Genomic DNA, 21,373 nt, shown 5'->3' with positions numbered 1-21,373 from the left:
CAGGTTGGACGGGGCTCTGAGCAACCTGATTTAGTTGAAGATGTCCCTGCCCATGGCAGGGGGGTTGGACTAGATGACCTTTAGAGGTCCCTTCCAACCCAAACTATTCTATGATTCTGTGATTCTATGACTTTGCTGAACTGTGCAAACGTTCATGTCTCTGTAGCATCGCACCTTGCATGCAAGCAAAGGCAGTTCTTGCACTCATCTGAAGTTCCAGTCCATACTGGCTGCTAATTTAATACAATTCAGTGACTAATATGACCAAAAGTACAGTGAAACATACACTGTATAGTCCTGCTCCTGGCCCTAGTGTTCCCTTACCAAGGTCAGGGAACAGCAGGAAGAGACAGCTGGAGCCTCTCTGCCCTCACAGCCTTGCTGTGAGCTAAGAGGCGATCAAAGCACAAGCTGTAGCTAGAGATGACCCACTCTTGCAGAGCATTCTCAAGTATTGGCATAAAACAGCTGGATCTTAGTCCTCTGCGGACTCATGCAGCAGCAGCAGCATTTAATCCTGGAGCACCAAGCCAAGCAAAGTTTCCCATCTGGTGGGCAAGGAAGCCATTCACCACCCTCCAGCAAGTAGCCAGAGCTCCCTAAGCACTGGGCAGGGAGCTGCCTGCAGGAGGAGCATGGCAGTTCATGCAGCAATAAAGCTTATTCCAGGCTGCCACCTTGTCAGGCTTAAGTTCAGCTCATTAGGATGTTCGTCTGTTACTTATGCAAATAAGTCTATGCACAGTCACAAAATAGGCGAAGAGGGCTGTTTAGCAGTTTGGCACAATCTCCAACTTTCTGAACCCTCAGACATCCCTGATACAAGTAGAAGAAAATGCAGTCTCCCCTGTCGCCATCGCTGGCGGAGAGGCTGAGGCAGAGCCTATCCGCTACAATCCACATCCTCTCAGAGGATTCACGGTGCTCAGGATAGAAGAGATAATGCATTCTGTGCGACTTTAAACCTATTATGATACAGCTCAGGATGTTTAATCTTATGAATAAGTGGTGTCTACTTGTTTCACCTTTCCAGGGAAGGAGATTTAAAAATCTGCATAACTCTAAGCATTCTGACTGCATTTATAACAAGCATGTGACAAAAAACATCCTCTGGAACAGTCTGCTTAAATGCATTTCTTTGTCTGGACAGCTGCAATCTAAGGTCGCTCTCACTCATGAATGTGCAAAGGAACCTCAGCTCATCCCTCTCCTGTGCTTATTGCTCTCGCCTCACTTCAGGAAAATATTATCTTCTGCACAAGTCTAGCCTAGAGTCAGCATCTACCTGTTGCTCTCCACACACAGCCATTGGTAGCTGCAGGATGTTTGAGTCCTCCTGACAAGGGTACAGGTCAACCAGAAACAGAACTTTAGGGAATTCTTCCCCGGTTCTGCACCCCAGACCAGCACCAGACTGACGGCTTGCCTGTTAGCTCCAGGGACCAGTTTCTTATGTATCCTCCCTAGCCTAACAGGATGGCTTGTTTAAGCTGCTGCAAGGGTCACTGTACAAACTAGCAGAAAAGAAGTTTCCATAGTACAAGCAAAGAGGAAAGAAAATTACTCAACTTTCACTCTATTATCCTTATCTGAGGGACCCGCCTTACCCATTCACTTCTCCTGCGGTCTGTTATAACCATCTCCCAGGACCTATGTGGAGCTGTGGACCTGCATGTGGTCTCAGAATTGGCACTGAGGGGAGGAACACCTCCAGCAGGCAAGGAGAGGTACTCACAACGGCTCCCCTTCCAGGGTTGCTACAACTGGACCTTAATTTGATAGCAACACAAAAAATAACTTTCCCTGAACCCCCCAAAATATAATTCCATGAGTTACATTGCATTTAAAGTGCACAGGAGAGCGCCTGCAGAGGCCTGAAAACATTTCAGATTTTTTTTCCTTCTTCTCCTGTGGGGAATTTGTATCTGCACATGACAGCAACTGCAACCTAAGTTAAATAACTCCTGGACAGTCTTTCTTGTTAAAGTCCATCAAGGTGCCTTTCTTTGATTCTTTCAAGAATCTTTCAAGAAAATTGTGGTGGGTTGACCACAGCCAGCAGCTAAGCACCCACCCAGCTGCTCGCTCACTCCCCCCTGACATCAGGATGATGATCTCATCAGGAGAGAGAATAGTAAGAGCAAAAGCAAGAAAACTCATGGATTGAGATAAAGACAGTTTAATACGTCTTTAATACGAAAGAGGAAAAAAACCCCAGTGATGCAAAGGCAGTCACTCACTACCTCCCCCAAGCAGACTGATGTCCAGCCAGTCTCTCAGCTATGGCTACCTTCCCAGACCAACCACCCCCTCAGTTTTTATTGCTGAGCATGGTATTATATGTCATAGAATATCTCTTTGGTCAGTTGGGGTCAGCTCTCCTGGCTGTGACCCCTCTCAACTTCTTGCCCACCCCCAGTCTACTTGCTGGGGGGGCAACCGGGGAAAAAGAGAAGGCCTTGACACTGTGGGTGCCCTGCTCTGCAACAGCCAAAACACTGGTGTGTTACCAACACTGTTTTAGTCACAAATCCAAAACACAGTATCTTACAGGCTGCTGTGAAGAAAATTAACTCCAACTCAGCCAGACCCAACACAAAAATTAATGAACAAATGCATTGCCTTAGGTTAACCACAAAGAAAATTGTCCTAGAAGGGGCACTTCTTTTTTAACATCAAGAGCTATTCTAAAATGGCTGCCCTTTTTATTCCAAATCTATTAGCCACGTGGGTAAGTGCAAAACCATGCAGTCAAAAATATCTATCCAACTTGACTTTCTGTGAATTTAATTCTGCTGTTTCCAGCTGAGCAAAATTATCTTTACATCATGAAAACATATGCTTCCCCTTAATAAAGATTTAAATACAGCCACTTCAAGTCTCTCCCTTCACTTTTGCATTGGTGCAGTAAAGGATTATCCATGCAAAATTACACGGCCAAGCTTTCTGCTGTGAGTCGGCATGGTTCCGTTATTTTTCATGGATCAATTAACACACACTGGAGATTTTAGCCATTGTTGTCTATAATAGCTAATTTGCCTATTACAGGGAACTGAGAGCCATCTGTGTACATGCCATGAGGATACACCAGTGAAATGGAGACTGTAAACTGACAGAACACGACCTACGTTTGTAAGAGATTCAAAGACAAGGTGTGATACCTTACCTTTGGAGCCTGTAGTACATCAGACACACCTTCCTTAGGTACTGCAAAAACAGGTTTTGGTGCAAGTGTTGTTGGCTTTTTGGGAGGCCTGGGTGGTGGATGAAGGGTTTGGTTTTCATATCTTCGCACCATATAGTATTGCTCTTCGCTGATCTCTTCCACCATTGTCTTAGTTGCAGGAGGTACAACTGTCTGAACATCTCTGCTGAGCAAATGGACCGACATGTTTAAGCGATATACAGGAATCTCCCAGCTCTCCACTGGACTGCTGGTGCTACTGATCAGCAAATAAGAGTCTGTGATTTCTTCTTCAAACTGCAGACCAGGCACGGCAGCCACAACGTCTTCCTCAACGGAAAGGTCCCTCACGGACACTTTGACATTAAAAGGCAAACGAAATTGTTTGCAAATTTCAGAAAGCTGGTATTGTTTCTTGTCATGAATCACTTCCACAAAGCCACCTTCCATGTACATAGGGAGGAGCACCTTCTTATATGTATCACTTAGTATTTGTTCACAAGCTAAAACGTCTATGACTTTCTTTCTTCCCTCATACAGAACTTCACTAGTCTGGCATTGCTGAACTAGAAACTGGTCTCCAACCGAAACAGAAAAAAGCTCTTTATGAGGGGAATCAAAGGCTTTAGTTGCTACGACATGAAGCTGTTCCTTTTCACTTCTTGCTATCTCTAAATCATAGGCGGTTGGAAACTCCCGAGGTCTTCTCTTGAACTTTCCTTTGTAGCTCATAGGGATTAAAAAATGTCTTTTTGGGGAGTCACTTCTGATCTCAGAGGCTAGGACTCTTGTTGCCTGGTACTTTTTGTAGATTATGATCTCTTTTCCTATATGCAGTAAGTTATAAGGTTTTTGGCTTCCTGAAGGCCCTTCCATTATCTCAGCAACCATAGGAAATTCCTTGCTTGTTCTCTCAAATACATCTTCCAAAGACAGTGGCTGAAGGAAAGAGCTAATATCATAACTGTCTGTTATATCCTTGACCTCAACATCTAGATCTGAGAGGATATGAACTATGTCCTTTCGAACTGAAAAGAAAAAGAAATACATTGATTTTTGTTTTCAAACTGACATTGGAATAAAATATACATGTCCTGTTGGCCAGATACTAAAAGTACCTTCCCTGAGGTGTGCACCTCCATATGTTAACATGCACAGTTAACAGGGCCAGTCAAAGTCTAACTAACTGTTTTAATTTGAGATATATAGCTATCAGATATACAGGAGACCTCACAAAGGAAGAGAGAGACAAGAGGAGATGAGAATAAGGTGTCCAAGTGAACAATGGTTTCTCTGAAGAAATGGGGGGGGAACATTTTTAATGACTAAATAGCATTTGAACCCATTAACACATGTTGTTGCTGTGGTCAATCTGGGAGAAATAAGATATTTTGATATTGTCGTGGTTTAACCTCAGTTGGCAACTGAGCACCATACAGCCACTCGCTCACTCCCCCCCCCCCCCCCACCCGGGGGGAGGGGGGCAGAAAGGGGAGGGGGGAATAGAATATAATAATAATAATAATAGTAATAACAACAATAATAATATACAAAGCAAGTGATGCACGATGCAACTGCTCACCACCCACTGACCGATGCCCAGCCAGTCCTCGAGCAGTGGCCCCCCCGGCCAGCTTTCCCCCACTTTATGTACTGAACATGACGTCACATGGTATGGAATGTCCCTTTGGCCAGTTTGGGTCAGCTGTCCTGGCTGGGCCCCCTCCCAGCTTCTCGTGCACCTCCAGCCTTCTCAGTGGGTAGAGCATGGGAAGCTGAAAAGTCCTTGACTAGTGTAAGCACTGCTTAGCAACAGCTAAAACATCGGTGTGTTATCAACATTATTCTCATCCTAAATCCAAAACACAGCACTGTGCCAGCTACTAGGAAGGAAATTAACTCTATCCCTGCTGAAAGCAGGACAGATATTTATAAGACTAATGAAAACACCTATAATTATTAGAAAATAATAGAACTGTAAAAAAAAAGCAAAACCTTTGTATAACAAAGTCTAAGTTTATTGTTAATGAATAAAGAAATATCTACTACAGTGGTCCTCTGTGGAACTCTTGCATCTTTTTCTGCTGCATCTGGTTTTATTCACTATCAGAACCAAGCCATTGCGTTTAACAGTCTGACAGGGAACAACAACTCTTTTATCACAACTGAACTTGCAAAATTTTGGATGCAAAACTTCCAAGCACAAAGCTGACTATGCACTTAAGGCTTGTTTAAGAATTTGACTCCACATCAGTGACACCACAGATCACTGACCAGGGCAGTAAAATTTAACAAGCAAATAATATTTAATGACTCTCTTCAATAAGACTTATTCTGCATAAACCTGCACACAAGGATAGTATATCCTGGATTCACACTTCCTCGTAGCAGGACATACCAATATTTTATACTTAAAAGTTGGTATCAGATGTATGTTTTATGACAGTGATTCAGGATCTGTTTATTCCAACTCTCCTTTTGTCACATTGACGCCTTCAGGTGACAAACTTCCTAAGCACCGCAAGGGAAAGTCAATGAAAGAGGAATGACTAGTGAAATTGAAAGTTTTCTATGAGCATATGGGGGAGTTCCCATATGCTCATTATTAAGAATGAGAAGTATAGAGGATTCCTGCCCACAGCCTGTGAAAATGTAATCTTCTACCCCTCTTATCAGGAATCTTTTCCGTTGAATTGTGGATAGTATTTCTCATACTTTATCTTGTGTCTATTTATAGTTCTTCTAAAAATGGTCAAAATCCATTTTGCATGGTCCACAAGAAAGTAGTTAATCACGTACCGTGAAGCCTACTTTTCAGGTTTGTATTAAATAGTTATTTAGGACATATTTAAAGCTTCTTAAATGTTGAGCACACTATGAAACATAAATGGGCATGAAATAAAATTAACAAATACAACTCTCACTGGAATATCTGATTGGAAGACAAGTGAATACCAAACATTTCTGAATCTTCTGAAAGCTTTTTAGAAACATTAAATTCTTATCGAGTCTGCGCATATATCTAAGAGGGACTAGGAATACACCTAAGTGATTCCAGTTTCAGAAGACGGGCTAGATTCCTGAATCTAGCTAGAGTTGTAGAAAATGAAGTATTTTATTTCATGAAGATATACTTTCCAAACTCACACATTAAATCACATAGCATGCACCGCTGAATATCTCATGATAAGCATTTAACAAGTATAGTATATTGTGCTAACAGTCTCTGGCCACTTTTATTTCTTTCTCTTTTATCCATTTACTTACATCATTCATCTGAGAAACCTCAATTGTTAAAAGATTTCCTGCTTAATATCCTCATGAATGACATATTTCTATTAGGATTTCATTTCTATGGAGCTCACTGGTCTGCTTCTAGTAAAGGCAACAGGCAGCAAAACCTTCCCAAAAGCTAAGCTCCTATCCTGCAGACTTTAACAGGATGGGTGCATCAACAAGTAGAATTACAGCGAGTTTCCATCTACTGCCTCAGCTGTCCTCAAGCAAGGTCAAACATGTTAGCTTAAGCTGTTTTTTTTGCTTAGGTAGGTATCTCAGTTCAGAGAGGGTACGCTATGCACGCACACATGGGTCATTACTGCAGCTCGGCTATTCAAGTCACCATAACTCAGGAGAATTTCACTGTGTGCTTATACCCTTGCACACCTTCTAATCTTATTCCTGTGACTAATTTCACTAACAGGTTTAAAGTAAGGCATAGATATAGACATTGGTAAGAACAGAACCCAGCAGTTTCAATGTTTTCATGGAACAGAACAACTAGAACAGTGATAATGTGCCATGGACAAAATTTTTTTTTTTTTTTTCATAAAAACTTGTAACACAAATTACAGCTTTTAAAGGTACTGGTTTTCTAATATCTTCCTGTGTCCTCAAGCCTAGAGGTTTCAGAAATTGACCGTGAGTCTTTTCTGTTTATATTCTAATGATATTTGTTTCTGCAATAGGGTAAAATGATATGGTTTTACTTCCTGCAGCATCCTCATTCTGAAAAATAAACAGTAGTTGGGTGTGTTACAACATGTATGGCTATATTCTTTTTCTAATTCCTAGCCATAGCCATAAATGATCAAGTGGCTTCTCCATGGCCAAAGACTGAGAGACAAAGAAAGAGAATTTGAGAACTGAACAGAATTCCTAAGCTCTGCTTTTTCACTATGCAATATATTTTCTTTGCAACGATGATTTAATTGTAGTGATCAATAAAATGGCAACAGAAAGAAATGCAAGGTAACTATCTGAATTAACAGCTGATGAAGGAATAAAAAAGGCAATGTTATTTTTACCTTTTTTCACCTTGAAACTAGCATCAGTAGCAAATATGGGTCGGGAATTCTTGACCAAACTGAATCCTTCCTGCCTATTTTAAGCAAATTTTGTGTATTTAAGGGTACTTTTTGCTATACTGAGATGAATAGAATATTGACTTTGATTCCTACTTACATTTCATTACTGCCTGTACTTCATAGACAGGCGTGAGAATCAAGCAGCCATCAAAATTCTCAGGAAGTGGATTAGAGGCGTCCCATGTATGTAAAGTATTGGAAAGTTTGACAATCCGGTTTCTGCACTTAGGGATTTTCCATTCTGCAATCTCTTTTAGGGTATATATCTGGTCATCTTCACACTCGTAGAATTTTCCTTCTTGTGAAAGGGGCAAAGTAAAGGAATGAGACTGGTTATTTCTGACCACGCCGCAGTTCACAGCCATCGTTCCATTGACCTTTTCCACTGAGTTGAAGGTGATTTGCTCACCATGTTTGATAGTGAGGTTTGCCAATTTTATATCCTCAGGACTGTAGAAACATGGATGGCCAAATCTTGTTGGCCCAATAGAGACTTTTCTTGTAATTTCTTCAATGCTGACATATGGAGTTTTATCTGCCACAACCTTATAAAGACCTAAGAACAGAAAACATGCATTATAAAATGGAAATACATAAAGGAAGCCATGCCAAAGTTTAGACTGTGAATGTAATAAAAATGGGGAGGAAAGCACATCAAACAATTCATAGCTGATAGTTTGGTTGCTAGAAATGTGCCTTTATAAAGATAATACCAACTACATGGTATAAATTATAGGTGGCTGGAATTAGCCCTTTCTACTCTGCAGGCAATTTCTGACATCCGACATTTTTACGTCCATGGTAAAAAGAGAAAAAAGTTATTTTCTTTGCTACAGAAAAAAGAAAAATTATCTTAAATTCTTATCTGTCTTCTCAGGAAACCAACCTTTAAGAAAAAAATGCAGACATGGTACGAGGAAGAGCAACACTAATGTGATCAGTGAAACGCAGGATAAAATTTCTGGCTAAATGTTGTACTATGTATTCTTCCACATACAGACTGGGGATTCCTAGACCAAGTATGTTTAAAAACAATTCACAAATGAAAAAGTAGCGCCTGTAGATAAGAATGAGCAAAGGAAATTGATTTTAGCATATCTGATATCCCAGACCACCAGATGGAGTAATTCAAAGTTTGGTTGTTGTAGCACTGTGGCCATCACAAGGTAATTAAAGTGCTGAAGTACTGCAAGGCAGAAGCTGCATCTGAGCTTCCCTATCCCCTAGGGATATTATTATTTCATGTTAATCATGCCCCTTGGAACTGTCTCATTAGGAGTCCACATCACAAGAAAAATACGTACATTTCTATATTTCCATGAGTGTTTAAAATAGAGGAAGATGACGTGGACAGTTTAGAGGACTAAGCAGTAGGGTTTAGCTGAACCGTGTGATTCAGCTGTCTTCTTCCTCAGGCACAGCAGTGTGAATGCTGCCTTGTGAAATTACATTGCAGCTTCCTGGGACAGGCATCAACTAAGGCTCTCTTCCAAGTGAATATAACTGAACATAGAGGTTATTCCTAGGCCAAGTTTGCAAGCCAGGGGACCCACACAAATTAACTGGTAGCTACAGCTACAGTGACAAAGCAGCTAAGCTCCCTGAGAGATGCAGTGACTTTTCTCCTTCCTTCCCCCAAAGCCAGCCAGCAGAAACCCTAGAGCCCCTGCTGCTCCACACTTTTGCCTCCTCTGGACCACACAAAGGACACCGTATCTTTGTGGTAAAGGAATACTCCCACCTTGGCAGTTATGGATTACAGGATGAGGATTCAAGGATTGCTGCTTGGCACCACTAGAGACTCTTTCATGATAGCTCCACATCTCATGAGTGGTTTCTGCCATGTCTACAAAGGTCTAAGTGTCCCATCCACCTGCCCCCAGTTGTCTAGTGTGGCAACTGAGTCCACACTGGCTATGACTCCCTTCTTGTGGGAACCAGAGTGTGAGAAAAGGGCAGGATGCCCCAGCAGATACCTGGGTCTCAGCACGGTGGGATGCTGCCAGAACACAGTTCCTGCTGGATGTTGGGAAGACACTCACTCCCTTCTCTAGACCTCCTCTGATAGAGGGATTGTTTAACAAATTAGGTTGGGCAATTGCTTCAGTTAAAAATAACTTCCAAATCGCTTATTTTCTCCCACACCTTTTCCCTTATCGAGTTTCACCCACTGACCACAATCAACACAAGTGAGGGGCCTGCATGGAAGCAGGGGCTCCTTAAGATTGATTTCTTTAAAAAGGATATATCAAACCATTCCCTCCACCACAACAACCATTTTTTTTTCCACAGAATTGCTGTGATTCTTGTGTCACTGTAACAAAACCCACTACTTTGACTTCATAGCTTTAGCACCCTTCTTGTTAAAGGAGATGTTATTAAGATCCTGTCTGTTGAGTAGCTTTTAACTGAATTTATCACCAGAATGGGCGTGTGTGGTTCTAGGTATTCCATGAGACCGCTAGGATCTGTGGCAACTAACAGCTCTGAGGGCTTGTCAGCAGCCTAAACAGTAATAGCCTATTTGATCTACTGCAGAGATAGAAACTAGTTGTGCCTATGTAACTGCTTTCTGCAATTCTGTGCCTTCACAGTTGTCTGTATGACAGTTTTTCCTGTGTGAAATTAGTACCCTTGTGCAAATACTCCTCTGCATATATGTCCTCACTGCAGCACTACGGAAAAGCCTTCAGGCCTTTTTCCTGGCTGCAAGGAAGCCACATCCATGAATGTAGCTGCACAAGTACAAAGTACAACTTCAACACACTTTTCTTTCTCACTGGTATTTTTAATGTTTCTCACAGCTGTTTTTAACACAGTTATTAACAAGCAGTCCTAATCACTACTGGAGCTGTCAGTGCAGATCAAGACAAACTGGTTCATCAGCATTTAGAAAATATCACAGTGACAAGGCACCAATGACAAACTGAAATTGTGGAAAAGACAGCATCCCCCAAACAGTGTTCCAGTGTCATGCTTTGCAGGCGCAAGATGGGCATCATCTCCTGGCAGTGCTGGGAGAAAGCAAATAGGAATATTCTTCATTAAAAAATGTATTCAAAGTACATGTGATGTATCCCAAAGGCAATAACTATGTTTACCCATCTGTGCTACAGGAGCATGCGCATTGCCCCTAGAAAACCTCCAGAATTGCATTAAAAAGCCTCCACAAACTATGTTAAAAAAAACATTCCCAGTTGAAAATATTTGGCAATGTACAGGTATGAGAAACATTCTTCTCCTCTATGAGTTTGACAGTAGACTCAGGCTCTACTAATTTTGCTGGGAATACAGAGTCAGCTTTTTCAGCAACAAACTAATTTTTTGAATTATTTGGAAGCCAGCTATTTCAGCAACAAACTAATGAGCATCCTGGGTTGGAAAGCAGGTTTCATATGGAAGCATAATTACCAGATCTCATACAAAACTAGACAATTGATTATCCCCTCGGGCCCAGGTAGACTGACTTCATCAGGGTTGGGAGCAGAAAAATCTTCACCTTCCATTCTGCTGGTTTCCTTAATTTTGGTAACAGAATGCTTGCATAGGCAACTAAAGAGCCATGTGGCCTTGCATACTTAGCTTCTGTATTGATGAGACCCATGAAGTAGAGGCACCTAATAGCCATCTGTTTATGCTTATGACTATGTAAAGTTCCATATGTTTCTCTCTCTATAGAAAAGAGGTGAATATATAAAAAGTTATTTTGGTGTGATGGGTGAAAGCCACTGTGGTTCCTATCTAACTGCCACAATCTGCCATGGTATCTTCCCATAAATGCTCTCCTTGCTATGATATATATTAAATAAATAAAAAAAAAAAAATCCAAACAACATTATCTTGAACCATTCAGAACCTTATTAAAATCATTATGAATCATATTACAAAACCAAATGTTTTCCAGACCTAAGATAGCAAGGAAATCTCCGGAGTAGGAGACATATGGTAAGTTTGAGATGCTAAAGTGTGGACATTTTGAGGTCAAACACAAATGTGTTTGTACTTTTTCATAAATCATAAAATGACTGAATCAAATTCACTTAGACTTTCCTAAGAGAGCTTGGTGAACTACTGGGGGGAAAGACAGATGGAAATAGCAAACATGGAAAAAAGTCCAGTTGGTTTATCGAGAGCTGGCATTATTGCTCTTATACATCTACTTTCTAAATGTAATCTGGTCTACAACCAAAGTGCACTGATGCCCAATAGTTTTGGGGAAAATTACAGATGGAGACAAGAATAACTACACATACATAATAACTACAGGAATGTATAACTATTGTCACACTCCATGAGTCCTCCCCACCTAGTGGCATTTCACTAGGTGAAGTGCCTGCCTAGTGCCTTACTAGTTATTATATAATAACTAGTAAGCCGCAAACCTAATCATCCCATCATTTTCAAGAAAAGTTTTAGGCATTGATGAACACATTGGTAGAGAGAGAGGGTTTGGGAATCTGAAAAAAATATTTTGACTGATATGAGAGAAAACATAGCCCAAGGATCACCCATTTAGTCCTGTGGGAAAGCATGTTTTGCTAGAAGGATGTTTTTACCACCTTTTTACAGAACCGTATATGCAGCTCTCTTTTACTGGTTATAGAGTGATAAAGTGTACCTCCTTGTAGCTTTATAGACTTCCCATTTTCAGTCTGAATTAGAGTCCTGAAGGAAAGGAGTATCCTTTTTATTCTCTCTTTTTCTTCTTTTCCCCACAGAAAACTGAGAAAACCAGTATCTAGGCTCACCTAGTAGAGCAGCAAGTAGCCTTCAAGGGAAAAAAATAGCAGAAAGACCTCCTGTCCCAGACTAGTAGTTTCTGTTCCCCAAGGTAATGCAGAAGACTGGGAACAGCTGAGTTCCCAACTTCTCTGGACTGACTTGATTGCTATTCCTCTTTTCCCCCACCTCCACTACCCACTCTGTTACCTCCTCTGCTCCATCTGCTCCAGCATCCTCCTCTCCCCATCCTGCCCCAAAGGCCATCTCTCCTCTCTCTCCATCATCTCCTATCGAGATGAGCCTTCTAGTGCCTAACCTCTGTTCTTCCACGCATGTGCTGTGTGGCCACAGATAAGTCTCCTGTCTTGTGGCTCACAGAGGCTGAGAGCTCAGAGGGACAATTGTGCTCAGCTACGTGTCTGTCAGACCACATAGGAATGAGCAGCAGCAACTGTCAGGGACCTCCTGAGAACAGGGAAAGCCCAGCAATATTTTTGCAGAAGAAGGAATATAACAGAACAAAATGAAATCATTTGTGCTGGCAAACAGTTCAGGTGTTGTGCAAATTACCTGTCTCTGCTAAGTTGTTAGTAGTGAAAATTGTAGTTCAAAGTGCTGTTAGATGTAGCCATTGAAGTGTCTAGAGTAACAGCAGACTTCTTTTTTTACCCAGTGTATGAGCATAGAAAGAATAGCCTGGCCCTCTGAGGCATGAAAAAGAACAAATTAGAATAAGGATAAAATGAAATAACACAGATAGTGAACTTGCGGTTGCAGCAGTTTCTCTAATGCAAAGGGAAGATTAGGCCTTTATCAAGGATCTGATTTGCCAGAGCAGAAAAAAGGAATTCAGAAAAAATACATTCAGAAAGACAAAGAGTAAGACTCATTTAAAGCCAATGAGCCCAGCTCTTCACTCACAGAGACGCTATCCCCAGAGTAACCTAAATAGAAGCATTGCTTATTTATGCCAGCATGCACACAGTGAAAGGATACATGAGCCCATTGCATGCAAATGATAACTCATGACAGAGGAAACGGAAAACAACATCAAAGCAAAAGATTTCTTTGCATCAAGACTAGCAAGAGAGCACTGTACATGCAATGTAAACAGAGTGCCAGACTCCTAGAGACCTGCGGATATTTTTACTGAAGTAAGTCAATGGCAGTGTGAAAAAGATCATCTGCAATTCAGTTCTGTGCTTTGTTCCGGAGACAGGGGCAAACCAACAACGATGGTTCATTGGGAGCACAGCATGTGTATGTAATAAAGTGAAAAGGAAAAAGGTCAAGAAAAAGCAGAGACTGGGACATCTTGACTTTGTAAAGTTGAATCATTCTTCAGCTAAGAACTAAATTAGACAAATGGTAAATTTACATCTTGCCAAAAAGCTCTTGAATGCGTAAGAGTACATATACAGAGAGGAACAAGAGAGTGGTGCTCCCTGTTGGGCTAATAAGAAGTGTCATTATGTCCCTCTTCAGTGCTGCTGTTCAGTAATACCCATCATGTGGAGGATAGTAATGATAAATTTCAGAAAAATGAACTCTGAATTTATTTTTCTAGTGAAATAACCAAGTTCTCTAGAACACTGGTTGGGAGAGTTCATAAGTATGCATGCGAATTGTAGTAATTAGACCAAATTTGAAACATGTGCTCAACAACATCCAAATGCCAAGTTGCAAAATTGATCACCTGAATGCAAAAAAATCCAGATTCACCAGGTTCAAGCATTTGAAATCACAAGTCATTCTGTTTTAAAAATCAAGAGATTCAACGTTAATAAATGTAGGATTATGTTTATCACTCAGTTGAATTGGATATTTTAGGATTCAAATGTTTAAACCCATCTGCCAATCAAGATTTGGAATATGACTTCCTATATGTATATATATTTTAGAGATAGAAGAAATTTTAAGAATAGCAAAGAAGCTTGGATTTCAAAAGAAAATCAAGTATCTTGAGAGTTCACAGTACAGCAGTGCTCCAATATCTCTAGATAGCCACAGATAATTAAAATGTCTTTGATCACTACATTTAGGCCCTACCAGTGCTTGAAAATGGCATCCCAAAAAAGACTTTTAATAAATGGTCATACAAATGGTTCTGATTCACCAAATAAGAAAAACATGAAAGTAAATTGATGTTCTACTGGGGAAAAGAAAATTATATATAGGACTATTTCAGAGAGAAATCTGTATTTTGGAGATGGAAAATGAAGGCATGGAAGAAGATATTTTCCTGTGGAATTCAGATGAAACATTTCATTCCCATGTGCTTTTACACTTTATTTGCTTCAAGAAGTGTGTCTTGTCTCCCTCTGCAGAAAAAGCACATACCAGTTTGGGCACTGGCATAACCTAAACCATATATATGCATGTACACACATTCTCACATGCTCAGCAATACATTAGAAGAACATCAATGAGGTTATTAAGTCAAGCACTCAAACACTAGAAAACACCCATATTATGTTTCCCTGTGCAGCATCAATTTAACCTCCCATGTGCTTGCAGTACAATACAGTGTTAATATAGTGTTTACATTCTATTTTTTTTTCTACAACACTGTAGTCTCATTCAGTGCATTAACTAGACCGTTGGCCTAAGTGACTCCTGGACGTGACCTCAAGCTCTTGAGGGCTGCTGTGCCCTTGTGTGTGCTCTGTGCCAGTGTTTCCTACCTGCAGGTGTCCCATAACTTCTCTCCCAGACCTACACAGGCTCCCTCCCGCATCCCGCTGGCCTCCTCGTGCTGTTTTCCAGCCAGCTCATCTCCTCTCCCCGAGGGACTCCCATTACCTCTGCTGCCAGCAAGACTTCCAGAGTAGGAAATGCCCTAGATCATATATATTTCTGTGTGGGTGCAGCCCTCTGGTGTTGGTAACCACCTCCACCACTGTCTCCAGTCCCTGATCTTTGCATACCAAGTCTTCATCCTTCTGCCCTGCTCTGAGGTGCAATCTTTTTCTCTCAGCGTCCTAACCTAGTTTGCCACCTCCACTTCCCACACACGGATACTCACAGTCCAGCACTTCTGCCTCTGCACTCCGTATCACTTCCCTATTTGACACAGCTGGGCCCTAACAGTAGAGGATTTGAGATGAGTGCAGAATTGAAAAATTAATAAATATGACATGTGATGAACTAGGTACCCTGGGTACAGTACTTGGCCAGCTCTCCCTAACATGAACAGAGGAAGATATGTTTCAAATAACAAGTCAGTACAACATGCCAAATCTCACGTCCATCCTCCAAAATATGGGTATTTTGGGAGTTCACTTGAGAACAGCTGAAGTGTTTTTTAAGCAGAAAAACACATCTATTTTCCTCTAATCCTGTTTCCAGGCATGGAGCAGACACTTTGGCCACTGGAACTAAAATAAATCATTAAAGTAAAAACAAAACGTAACAAAATATTCAAAATATTTTCTATACAAAATAATAAAATAAAAATATAGTAATAGTGAATAAATTATAGTCTGAGCACACAGCAAAGAAGATTTCAGCTCAGGCATAAGTTGGCAAAGTCATAAGTAACTGAAAAGAAGATTTTTGTAAAAATTCTTACACTGAGTGACCTCAAGTATAGAAAGCATTACTACCAAACATTATAACATTAATAATTTCTATCCAAGCTTGAAAAAGAACTGTAAGAGTTGAAATTTAAGAACGAGTTGATTGTATCTTGTGCCATCTGATAAAATTGTATCCTTGACAGTTGAGTTGTAACCTCAAACAAATATCAATCAAGACAGCAAATCAATAAAATGAACAAAGGTGATTATTCAGGGTTATAATTCCTAAAAAACATGTATTCATTAAATACTATACCAGGAAAATTTAGTGGTAATTCCACTTTGGCTGAAAACCGGCTGTCTTCATTATTCTCACAGATACTTGCTATGAGCTTATTAATTCTGAAGCCAATAATTTTAATGACTTCTCCTGTTGACAGGCAGCATTCATTTCCAAACATTTCATAGATGGAGCCTGAAAAGAAATACAAAAGGAAAGAAAAGCATTATTCAGCTTTTTCTCACTTTGTCAAGTGTCTCTACCTCTTTGAATGAAAGCAAAAATACTTAAAATAAGTTATATGAAATAATACTTATCCTGTGATAACTAACCTAATTTTCATTTTCTTCCTTAGTGTCATGAGAAAATCCATCTTGTGACTTCAGCGATCTCTAGATCAGCTCTACGTGTACACTGTTCTTAGATGCATGTAAGAGGAAAAAGGTCTGAAGAACCTGCATTTCTAAGTTATTAGACCAAAACGGAATGAGGCAGAGCATAGGATGGCCTGGGTCATCAGGAGCTGCCTCCTGAAATCAGCAGGCAGTGAAGCTCGGGCAGGAAAGGTGCCTCTGCACGGCACAGGGCATAGCACAACCCATAGGAAACAACAGACTACAGCAGAAGGCAAAAAAACATAGACCCTAGAAGGTGCCCAGGGAGAGGCCAGGAGACATCAAAGTGCAGCCAGCATTTGAGCTTTCTGTTGTAACAGAAAACCCGAAGAAAGTACAAGAAATTGGAAAACTGGCAAATTAACAGTGGCAATCCCTGCCCCATGCTGAAACGAGCCTATTGATCCTGACCTGGCAGGAAAAAAATTCCTTTTTTGTCTGTGACGTTCAGAAGTTTGAGTGCAGGAACAAGGTAATCCAACCAAGCATTTCAGAGCTTCCTCAGCAAAACCTGGAACTGCAACTTGCCCTGCCAAAAACACCCTTCCTTCTCCATTCTTGCTGTGGTCAATCTCTGCTGTTTCAGAAGTGGGGGCAGCGGGGAAGAATAAAGCAAAGCCAAAACAAAAGCCAGGTTATGCAGAAGAAGGAAAATTCTTCCTGGTCCCTGCAGGAGATTAGTAGAAGCTTTGAGGCATGGGATTAATTAATTATATATAAAGGCAATGCAGCAAACACATGCTGATTAAGTCTTCTTTCAGTTCCATTTGTAGACAGAATTACACTGAGCACAGAACATCAGAAACATTGACTTTAATGCTAGCTTCCATTCTTCTGATGCTGTGCAGTTCCTTCTAAGAACTTACCAAGTTCTGTCCTGAAGTGATGTGGAAGTACCCTTTCTGGAATCCCATCTCAGAATTTCATTTCCCTCGTGGTGAGAAACCTTATTCTCATTTCCACTCCCAGTGCACTGGTGAGTGTATTCATTTGCTCTGCTACTAACATTGCTCTGCTATTTGAAATACTTTTTTTTCTCCTTTCCATTTCTCCCTTCCCCAAAGGGCTCGCAAGATTAATTTTGCCCTTCTCTGGTCACATTTTTGACAAAAATCTAGAAGAAACAAATTCTCTTTATCACCTCTGAGAAGACAGTTTTTCCTTCCCACAATCCCCCTAATAGCCCTTTCTTACCTCTTGTGCAGTTTAAAGTCTCATCTTTTTTTTTTTTCCTTTTAACCTAGGTAACCAGAATGGTCACAGACAATGAGAGATATTTAAAACCTGACCTCTGGCTATATAGTAGCAATCAATAATTGAGATGGCCTGAACTGAGTTATTGCCATTGCCTGCAGAACTCACTTCCCACAGAAAGTAACATTCTTCACTCCATAGCTCTCCTTGTAGTTGGTGGGGAGAAAACAAAAAAAGGGGTTTTGTAGGGTTTTTTGCCAGGTGTCATGTCAGAAATGCAACTATTAGCCGAGTGATTTTCCTTTTCCCAATGCTCATTCAAGATCAATTCCAGTCACACCCATAGCCTGGGCTAACGAGCATCTCTTACTGAGTCTGGGATATATTTATCAACTCTGCTGCAGCACTTGCAGGTGACAAGCACCTGGTTACCCCCTTGGCCTCACTGGAAGTCACTGGGAGACCAACCTGAGCAAAAGTTGCTCTGGTTTTAGCCTAAACCCAAAGCCTCAGTAGAGCACCACAGAACAATGGGTTTGGGTCAGGACAGGAGGATGAACGAGAGTAACACTGAGCAACGGGTTAAGTTTACCCTGTTGTGAAGACATGTCCAGGCAAACCTGTCTGTTGCTTGTGCAATGCTCTCACAATTGAGATGGACACCGGGAAATCCCCAGCTGCTCCCCTGAAGAAGACAGGTACTGATGTACATTTTTAATCCTATGTAGAAGAATCTAGGTTAAAAAAAGAAGAATTAAAAAATCGTGGCAGATGCTTTCGGCAGGCTGGATGTGACAACATTGACTGGTTTCCCTTGCTGAGAATCCTACATAGAATCAAGGGGGACTGTTGTACTTAGGCTCTAAACTCCCCCAGCAGGCCACTGCCTTTCTGTTGCACACCAGGATGATGATTAGCACAGAGGTATTCCGGATTATAGTGCCACACAAATATCAGTCAGTCAGGTGAAAGAACATGCTCTTTATGCATCCTTTCAACCAATCTGGTACTAGGGAGAAGACCAAGAGAGCTGCTGCCCTTTAACTAAAAAAGAACAATCTGGTTTTCTTATTGTAAAGATAGTGCATCGTTGTTTGCTCTCCCTTTAGTCCCTGAGCAATTCAACATTGACTATCTCAGATGTCTCCACTGGATATTGCTACAGCTCCCATCAGTAGGCTGGCTGCTGCTCTAATAAACACATGAGGAATTATCATAGCTCTCATTGCTTTAGCTGAGCTCCATAGGATATTTTATGACAGTCAGAAAAGTGTATGTGCAATACTTATTTCATATTAGAGTGAGAGGGAGAGAAAGATTGAGGAGCCGTGAAGAGGGTAATGTTCCTTTTGTGCTGAACCACCTCACTCCTCACATCAGACACGGTAGAGATCACAAGCAACCATGATATTATTAGATACAGGAAATCCCAGAGGACCCAGTGTGATGAGCGCTGCATTACAGAAACATGGAAAGATGAGCAAAGAATTCCAATATTCTCACCCTCAAACAAATATTTGTGAAAACCTACTCAAAATGGGAGCTCACGGCTTCTAGAGGCTTTTTTTTCTTCAGTGCAGATTTAGATCCAGCTTCTCCAGATTACCTCACTTGAAAATAGACCCCTAGATACCATTTAACATATGAAAGTAACTACACTGACTAATTATGGGCTTCGGGCACATTTGCTTTCATCTCTGCTAGACAGCCTTTGCAAGCATGCCCCTCAATGCAGCCGGGCCCGGCCGTGCACCCACACGCAGGCAGCGCTGCTCCATATGAGCACAGGCACTGAGCCACGCAGGTTCGGTGGCCTTGCTGGCTGTGGTCGATGTCCAAATAACATGGTAGCTGGAGTAGAGCAAACCAAGTAACGGCCCTGAGGGGAAGAATGGAGCAGTTAAGAGGCTGAGCCTCTCAAAAAAAATGGTGTGATTGAAGAAGATTTAACCACTACTTCAGTCTATATCCGCAGCAGAGTGGTGCCACCAAGAAGTAAAGAGGGGAGTCAGGGGAGGTCCCTGTTTCTGATCATGGCTGGTTCTGAAGGACTTACCACTTATCAGGTTTGCTTTTCCTCAGGCACAATAGCTTAACTATAAATGGTATGGCAGAGAGTTTAAGAAGTAAAATAAAAAGTATAAACGGAGCTTGCAAAAAAGTGAAAACACTGATCAGTTATTGACGGGTCCAAGGCTGAAGATCCAATCTGGCAATATCCATGAGAAGAGACTAGCTCTGCCAAACACTCAAAAATAGCTGATTGGATGACACAAAAATTAGCCTTTGACAAAGCAATCAAAATTTGCAAAACATTAGAAATGCAGATAACAACCTACACAGGTTAAACAGTGGCCTGGCACTGTAGAGATGGCAAAGAATCTAAAACACTACAAGAAAAGGGTAAAATACACAAGAAGAGAAAATCCGCACTCATAAAAGAGAGAAAGCACCTGAGGCAGACAAGCATATGGAGTTCAAGCTGGAGTCTACAAAAAGCATTACATGGAGCTGCAGGCTCTGTTTGAAACATCAAGGGCTGAGATAATGCATTCAGAAAAAAGATGGATTATAAATGCCAGACTGCAAGCCACAAAAGAGTGTGCACAGAATAGACACACAGGGCTGTCACAGCACCTTAGCTCTCCAGGTCTTTCATCAGAACAAAACACAATATAGTTGTGGAAAACAAACGGATCATTCATCTAAAAGCATTAGTTCTAGGAAAAAGTAAGAAGAAAATTAAAACTTAAAAAAAAAAGTAACGGTTTTATTTAAAACTTAAAAAAAAAGAAAATCAGGGGAGCTGGTTGTCCTACCATCAAAGAAATAAACAATTACATGGGTACATAATCCTATGGCAAAGATAATGCTTTGTAATAATACCAAGGAAAGTGAACCCCTTCTTGAATCAAAAAAAGAGGAAGAAAGAAAAGATGTATTTTTTGGCATCATCAAGGAGGCAAAGGGTATTAAGCAGCTGGGAAGGATGCTTTAAGTCTTCTAGAAGAGAAGAAACCTCTTAGCAGAGTCGAAGTGGAGAGTGCCCAAGTATCCCGGGACTTGTGGCCATAGGACGATGCCTTTCATCCCAGAAGTTGGATAAATTACACTGAGTAACTTAGGCATGCCACCACATTTTCCATCCAACTAAGGAAGTCAGAGACGAACCTTCAACAGCTTATCAGTAGTAAAACATATATGAGTGGTGTGCTGGTTTTGGCTGGGATAGAGTTAATTTTCTTCACAGTAGCTAGTATGGGGTTGTGTTTTGGATTTGTGCTGAAAACAGTGCTGATAACACAGGGATGTTTTCGTTACTGCTGAGCAGTGCTTACACAGAGTCAAGGCCTTTTCTGCCTCTCACACCATCCCACCAATGAGTAGGGGCACACAAGAAGTTGGGAGGGGACACAGCCGGGACAGCTGACCCCAACTGACCAAAGGGATATCACACACCATATGACATCATGCTCAGCATATAAAGCTGGGGGAAGAAGAAAGGGGGGGAACATTCAGAATTATGGTGTTTGCCTTCCCAAGTAACCGTTACGCGTGATGGAGCCCTGCTTTCCTGGAGATGGCTGAACACCTGCCTGCCCATGGGAAGCAGTGAATGAATTCCTTGTTCTGCTTTGCTTGCGTGCGCGGCTTTTGCTTTACCTATTACACTGCCTTTATCTCAACCCATGAGTTTTCTCACTTTTACTCTT

The 21,373-nt window shown here is 41.2% G+C and overlaps 1 protein-coding gene across 1 annotated transcript in view; it reads right to left on the bottom strand.

Annotated features, from left to right (window-relative positions):
* Positions 1-21,373, bottom strand: part of THEMIS (thymocyte selection associated) — an 80,869-nt gene that overhangs the window by 48,587 nt on the left and 10,909 nt on the right. Inside the window, exons 2-4 of the mRNA XM_009325629.1 lie at positions 16,108-16,266; positions 7,649-8,107; positions 3,167-4,212 (exon numbers count right to left, since the gene is read on the bottom strand). Of these exons, the coding sequence (XP_009323904.1) occupies positions 3,167-4,212; positions 7,649-8,107; positions 16,108-16,266 (1,664 nt within the window). The remainder of the gene's footprint in view (positions 1-3,166; positions 4,213-7,648; positions 8,108-16,107; positions 16,267-21,373) is intronic.

This window comes from Pygoscelis adeliae, unplaced genomic scaffold (assembly GCF_000699105.1).
Source record: "Pygoscelis adeliae isolate BGI_AS28 unplaced genomic scaffold, ASM69910v1 Scaffold54, whole genome shotgun sequence".
Classification (NCBI taxonomy): Eukaryota; Metazoa; Chordata; class Aves; order Sphenisciformes; family Spheniscidae; genus Pygoscelis; species Pygoscelis adeliae.
The sequence above is the reverse complement of the archived record's forward strand: the minus strand, read 5'-3'. Positions and strand labels throughout refer to the sequence as shown.